A 7,092-nucleotide genomic window follows, 5' to 3' on the forward strand; every position below is an offset into this window, starting at 1 on the left:
AGAGAAAAACATATTTAACATTCTCTGCAGATTGTTGAATAGATTTTAAAGTTATGGTTTATAATAATACATTCAAGCACTTTTTAACTTTCATTAATGAAAATAAACTTACTTTCATATAGAAAGACAACCCATTAAATAAAAAAAAATCAATACATGATTAAAATAATAAAAAAAATTAACTAAATATTTGCAAAATAGATCTTATATAATATAATAAAAATTAAAATAATTTATTTTATTTATTTTAATTATTTTTTTAAAGCAAAGCGAGGGTTTCGTACTAGTATTATATATATTTGCTGCATTGAAAATGCTGGGTCTAATTTCCTCTGAAAATTAACAAGTTAGGCCTGAAAACTGTCTCTAAAGAAAGGTAGTTTTGCAGCCCACTATTGGTCATAAGGAATTGAGATTCATATCATAGAAGACCAAAGGGGCCCAACATCTCTGTGCCATTAAACTCTTGAGTCCAATTTGATAACCACTTTTCCTTGGGATAACTATAAAAATACCCTAAAAAAATCGCTTAATCTATAAAAATACGTGTTTAGTTAAAATATTTCAAATTTACCTTATATAATTTTATGTACTTTTTTACTATAAAAAATTAACATTTTTGATACGTGTTTTATACATATAAAATACATTATCAATACATATCTCGTACATATATGATATCGTACGTAAAAATTGAAAATTTATGATATATTTTTGTAAATTATTTAGGTATTAAATATAAACTTTTTGAAAAGTATGTATTTTTATTATTTTTTCCTATTTTTTGTATTTTTCTGAAACTTTTCCCTTTTCCTTTGTACCATTACCAAATATGGAACAGTAGAGATGGTGAGGCCGAGTAACTGCCCGGCCTGCTCAGACATGTCTTGCTTGAACCAATCTAAACACTTATTTTTGTTCAACTTCAGTGTGAATTCGAGATTGAGTTAGACTCGCTTGTTTGCATACGGACTTGAATTTTAACATAAATTTCAAAAAAAAAAATAGGTCCGGACTTACATAAATTTAACATATAGATTAAATTTGAATAATAAATATCAAATTTGAATCAGACTGGAATTTAAACTTACATCAAATAGTCAAATACGGTAACATCCGGTCAGAATCCGTCCAAACTTAACACAAGAACATGCATATGCAGGAATAAGTAATTTATTTAAAACCAAATGGGTGGCCGAATTGGTTTGCGGTTGAGCCGGTTCAATCGGTTGAGTAAAATTATATAAAAATCAAATATTAAACATGGTTTATTGAATAATTGTCGGTTTAACATGTCCAACCAGTAATTCAACCGCCAATTCAGTCTGGTTCTGCCGGTCCAATCCATTCTAACCGAATTTTTAGTTTTACGGCCAGTTGGACCGAACAGTTGGCCGGTTTCCGGTACAACCGCCCCGGTTGTCTAATCACAGACAGGAAGCAAGAATGAGAACTACTATTACGGTCCAAAAGCAATGAAGAAATAGGCAGTGCAGAATGGGCAGGCAGACAGTTAAAAAAGCAGCATGAATGTTCCTTTATGCCCCATCAATCATCAACACTAATTAGCAAAGCATTTCTTGGGTTTCACTCAAAGCTGCTGCACCCTCTTCTTTTGAGCCTTGCATGCCTCAAATTCTCCTTCCACTCAACACTCTCACTTGCCCTAAAACACAGGGTGAAATTGGCAAATTAGGACCATTTGTTTTTCTTTTACCTAATTTAGCCAAAACCGGGTACCTCAATTTGTTATGTGCATTTACATATTAAACATTGGTGGGCATATTAGCCAATGAAGGACAAGATTCTAGTCCTAGAGCTACTTATCAAAGGTTTATATTCGTCCAAATTCAGAAACTTAACTCCTTCACTTTATACAGTGGAATTTCATTTTCTTTGTTGATGCTTCTGTTACCACATTTTCATTTTCTTGAAAAAGAACATCACATATGCCCTCCAATTCTCCTGTGCTTTCATTATAATTTCTCTGTAGAGATTATATGATTGCACGAAGTGTATTTAGCTGAAAATTTAAACCTTGGCTCCTCTAACTTTTCAAAATTGCTTAAATTAGTATATGAAATTAAATTATATTGTAACTTAGTCCCTCTAATTCTCGTCAATTGTCCCTTCATATATAATGCATATTATGACTTGACTCTTTTAATGTTGAATTTCTTACTCCGTCGTTGTACACTGCTTGGTTCAACTTAATTGCAGTAGTAGCTCCGGAGATTTGGTGGTATTTATACCGACAAAAGGAAAAAACGTATGTACATTGTTTCAAGTTTTATTTTATTTTTATTACCTTATGCATATACATATTACTTTTAAAAATTAAATATTAGACTTGAATTAAATGATTAGGCATTTTTTAAATCAGACTTGAATTGCTGTTAGTTTTATTGAACTGGTCAAACATGATCAGATTTAAATGTTTTGATTAAATACATAAATTATCGAAAAGGTTTAGACTTGTATACATATTTTGCCTTTAAATCTCATCAAAGTTAATTAATTTTCATTTTTATAATTTTTACAAGTAAAAGAAAATGTATAAGTTAAAGAACACAAAATCTTTCATAAAAAGGGAAAAAGAACACAAAATAAGATTTCCTTGAGGATAAAAAAGTTGTATTGTCGTGTCCAGTTATACTGAAAGGTGAGAGTTTGAAACACAGAGAGTTATAGCCACGAGCAAAAGCTTCCAAAATATAAGTACAACTTTATGCCTTCACAATTCTTCTTGAATACTTCTTTCCTTCCATAACGAATAATAAAAATTAGGACCGTAAATGAACCGAGATTTGAGATTTCATATTCAACAATTGGCTCATTACAAGAATGAAGTAATCATGTTTGGTTTATGTTCTTTCGAACTTTAAATAAGATGTGTATTTTACTTAAAATTCATAGTATTCATGTTCCGTTTGTTTTCAATTCGTGTTCGTTTGTTTATCTGCTAAATGAATGAGTTTGTTCACGACTCAGTCTTTTGACAATAACGAACGAATACAAACATAAATCGAAGTTACGTAGATTTTTTTTATCAAAACATTTAAATCTTATCATTTAAAAATGCCTAATCATTTAAAAATGTCTAATCATTTAAAAATATTTTACTGTTTTGACTTTTTTATTTATATTTAAAAAAATTGTTAAATTTTATTATATTTTTTAATTTTCAGTTTCAACTGTAACCATTTCTTATTTAATGGAGTTTTTTTCATTCTAAAAAACTTCAAAAATGTCAATATTTGACAAGTATCTAAATAAAATTTTAATTTTTAAAAAATATTAAAAGTTAAAATTATGTCAAATATAATTAATAAATTTCAATCTTTTCTAAATAGAGGAATTTCAATAAAAAGAAAATACAATTAAAAATTAAAATTGGATGATGGAATAAAGTTGATTGCTTCAATGTTAGAAATATTAATAAAAAAGGATCGGATATTTTTAGATTACTAAATCTAAAATAGTTTCCAAACATTTGTGTGATATTGTCATTTATTCTTATCATAAAAGATAACAACCGAAAAATAAATATTAAAAACCGAAAAATAAATATTAAAATCCAAAAAAAGGAAACAAAATCACCTCTTACATGAATTCATTAAAATCAAATTTCAACTAAAGCAACTACTACTCAATCAGCTATAGTCCACGTCATATCATTCTCAAAAATCCAATGGCAAACTTCAATTAGTCCAGGGCTGAATCCTAATGCCACGAAGGCACCATGATCTGGACTCCATGCTGACGTGTCAATATGACAAATGGCAACCCCACGATTGATCTTATCTTTACTCTCAGCATCAAGAATTTCAGCTTCATAAACTCTAACTCTGGGAACTGAGTGACAATAATACAATAAATACGGGTACATACTTTGATGACACGACACCGATTTAGTCACTTCTCCACCGTTGATCCCTCTGACTTTTCCTATCAGCACATTTTTCTTTGACCCAGCAACATTTTCAGTGGTCCTGACCACCACATTGCGGCTCAGGACCGATACAGCAAAGTCTATCATATCCTCCAACGAGCCCACGCACCGCTTGGTCTCACCCTGGCTAGCTTTTCGCTCGCATTCGGCTAGCGCGTTGACAAGCACGCGCTCCGTTTCTGAGTCCTCTAGTGCATGGAAAATTTTCTTCATCTCGGTAAGATTCGAGGATGAAAATGGTAATTTAGAGACAATTGATAAGGGCAAAAATGACCTTTTGGGCATTTTATCTACAATGTCGGGCATGGCCATAACATTCCCTTCCTTCAACATTGACTCCCTGAAAAACTTGCCAGGTTCAACAAATCTTTTATTTACAAAACTGCCACTAGTCGTTGTAGTGTTGGTGTAACCAGCAAAAGTGACACCTTTTTGAATATAATCTTTGAAAGACCGATCAGGACCGTAGGTTTTGAAACCAACGGTTGTGATACCCTTTGATCCTTTACCATATTCTTTAAATGTATCATTTCCAGGGTTGAATGTTTTTCCATAATTTACGAAATTAACCTTCCCTGCATTTGTATTCCTAGCATACGACTGGAACGAGTCATGACCGACATTTGCTCCATTTCTGTAGCTCGAGAAGCTATCCACGGCGGAATTTGCACCGGTGCCGTAGTTTTTGAAATTATTATGCGGGTTATTGCCTGAAACACCGTACCCTGTAAAGCTATCATTTGCTGCATTACCTAACTCGCCATAACCCGTAAATGTTGACTCAATTATATTTGAGTCACCACTATAAGCTGCGAACTCAGCTGGAACTCCGTTTCCTTTCTTCCCGTAGCTAGTAAATGACTGAGACCCAGAATTTGTATCCTCGCTATAAGTTGTAAACGTCAGCTTATGATTATTTCCATCAGAATCATATGTAGTAAATCTGAGACCCGGTACATTGACTCGGTCATCGTAGCTTTTGAACTCGCCCGAGCCGCCAGTTGCACCAGCGCCATAGTTTCCAAACGTTGCATTAGCAACGTTTGCATCAGTACCATAGTTAGTGAATCCTTCGCTATGTCCCGTTGCTTCACGGCTGTACTTTATAAACGAGTCTTGAACCGAGTTCAACCCTTTGGAGTAATTCTTGAACGAGTCGGCCCCTCCGAGTTTTGACCCACCATAGTTCGAAAAGCGTTTGTTGGAGTAAAGAGCAAAGTTGGCATCTTTGTTATCAGCATTGCGTGGTTTAGAGTCAAAAGAGCAATATAAATTGGCTAGAGAACAGAAGGAATCAAAATGGGAAGAGAGTGAGTTGTGGGCAGCGAGTTGGGAAAGGAAAGCCGAGTCAACAGCAGTGAGTGGAGAAGCTTTAGAAAGGAGAAACTGAGATTTAGGTAAGGTGTTGGAGATGTGTTTGTTCCAATAACGAATCGAAGATGCTTTAGGAGAAAACGGGTTCAACTCGGTTGTTTTTGTTGTTGCTGCTAAAGAAAGCTGCAAATTGTGGTATGAACAAGACAAACTGTAAGCAACTTTTTTCATGCATGTAAAACAACTGTAAGATAAATACAAAAAAAGAAACAGAAATTAACCAAATTAAACTAACTTGAGAAATTAATTAGAAGTTTATAAATTTATAATTACCTTGTTGGAAGATGAGATTGAGAATAAGAGGAGAATGAAGAAGAGAATACACATTGTGGTGTATGTGACTGATCTAGCTGCTTGTGTCAAGATGGTTAAATAGAGAGTGGAAAATGTTAAAAATAAGTAAGACCCATAATTTTATTGTAGAAAAATACTTTCCTTTTCTGCCAAGTTTTGCTTTTTAAAAAAGTTGGTGGTGTAATCTATTGAGATGCCGCACTCTTGCATATTTTCCACCTATTTTGTGACTTGTTAATTCAAAATAAAACAATAAATAAATAAATTTAATTAGTTTAATTATAAGGAGAAACACTTATATGAATCCTAACAATGAATCCCAGCAGGGCGATCTAGATCCATATAAGTTTTTCGTTTAGACGAGTTCATTATTTTAAAAATTTGATTTCGGAAATCATGATAAACTTGGATCTATTCTAACGCGCAAAATATTAATGTTATGTTCATTACTTAAATTTTGAATGTTCTGCATAGCAACTGTAATGATACTCGAATTGCATTTTGAGTACTGGGCTTTATAAAAGAATCCTTCTCTCCCTCCGGTTCGATACTGAAACCGTTAATCTAAACATAATTAATTCAAATTAATTTAATAATCAAATCGAGATACTATTATAAACAACTCCACCTACTCCACAGTGTTCAATCTGAAAATTTGTTTATCATTAATATTTATTGCTTAATGGAGAGTTTAAACCAAGAACAGGACATAGGAAAACGTGGACTAAGATAGGGTTAGGAAATCAATAGCATATAGTACTAAGTAAGTTAGCATGGAGAAGAAAAACTGGTAATTTGGACAGTAGACCACAACGTAATGTCTGAAGAAAACAAAGATCAATGGTGGAGCAGTTAGCCAGAAAAAACCCACACGAATCTCAAAATGGCAAGAAATAATATTTTTGTTACTCAGTGAGTAAAGACAAGACGAAAATATCATGAAAACTTGCACCTAAACACTTGGTGTAATTTTATAGTAATATTTGTGTATGATAACAAACATTCAGAAATTGTCAAAAACGAAATGTGCTTCGCTTTTGGTTCTATGGAGTGTTAATATGTTGTCGTTTAGTTTTCTTTTGTGAATCCAATTTGCCTTTTAGAGTTGCGAACCATTTAGGAGTTCATTTATTTTCTGTATTAGTAGTTCAATAATTCAGTGTTTGTGTGCGGACAAAATCCACCTAACAAAAGACAATTACTTTAGTGAGATATAAGAGCATCTCTAATAAAAATAATTATTTTTAAAATAGATAAAGTATTTTTTATATTATATTAAGAAAGTACAATTTTAATTAATTTAGTTTACTAACTCTTTATTTTAACATTTTTTTTTTAAAATCTTTATTTTAATTCTTTATTAATTTAGTTTACTGAATGGCATTCCTATAACAATTGTAGTGGATTTTCAGTTTATGGTGGTTTTTTTTGTCTTAAATTATATATTAAAAAATCCATCAAACTTTTAATTT

The 7,092-nt window shown here is 32.0% G+C and overlaps 1 protein-coding gene across 1 annotated transcript; it reads right to left on the bottom strand.

Annotated features, from left to right (window-relative positions):
• Positions 1-3,543: 3,543 nt before the first annotated feature.
• Positions 3,544-5,709, bottom strand: LOC126675108 (polygalacturonase 1 beta-like protein 3). Its single transcript, XM_050369691.2, has 2 exons — positions 5,600-5,709; positions 3,544-5,449 (listed from the first exon to the last, which is right to left on the bottom strand). The coding sequence occupies exons 1-2, from the start codon at positions 5,651-5,653 to the stop codon at positions 3,650-3,652; spliced, it is 1,854 nt and encodes a 617-aa protein (XP_050225648.1). The 5' UTR covers positions 5,654-5,709; the 3' UTR covers positions 3,544-3,649.
• Positions 5,710-7,092: the final 1,383 nt, after the last annotated feature.

Source organism: Mercurialis annua, linkage group LG3 (genome assembly GCF_937616625.2).
Source record: "Mercurialis annua linkage group LG3, ddMerAnnu1.2, whole genome shotgun sequence".
NCBI classification, from domain to species: domain Eukaryota; kingdom Viridiplantae; phylum Streptophyta; class Magnoliopsida; order Malpighiales; family Euphorbiaceae; genus Mercurialis; species Mercurialis annua.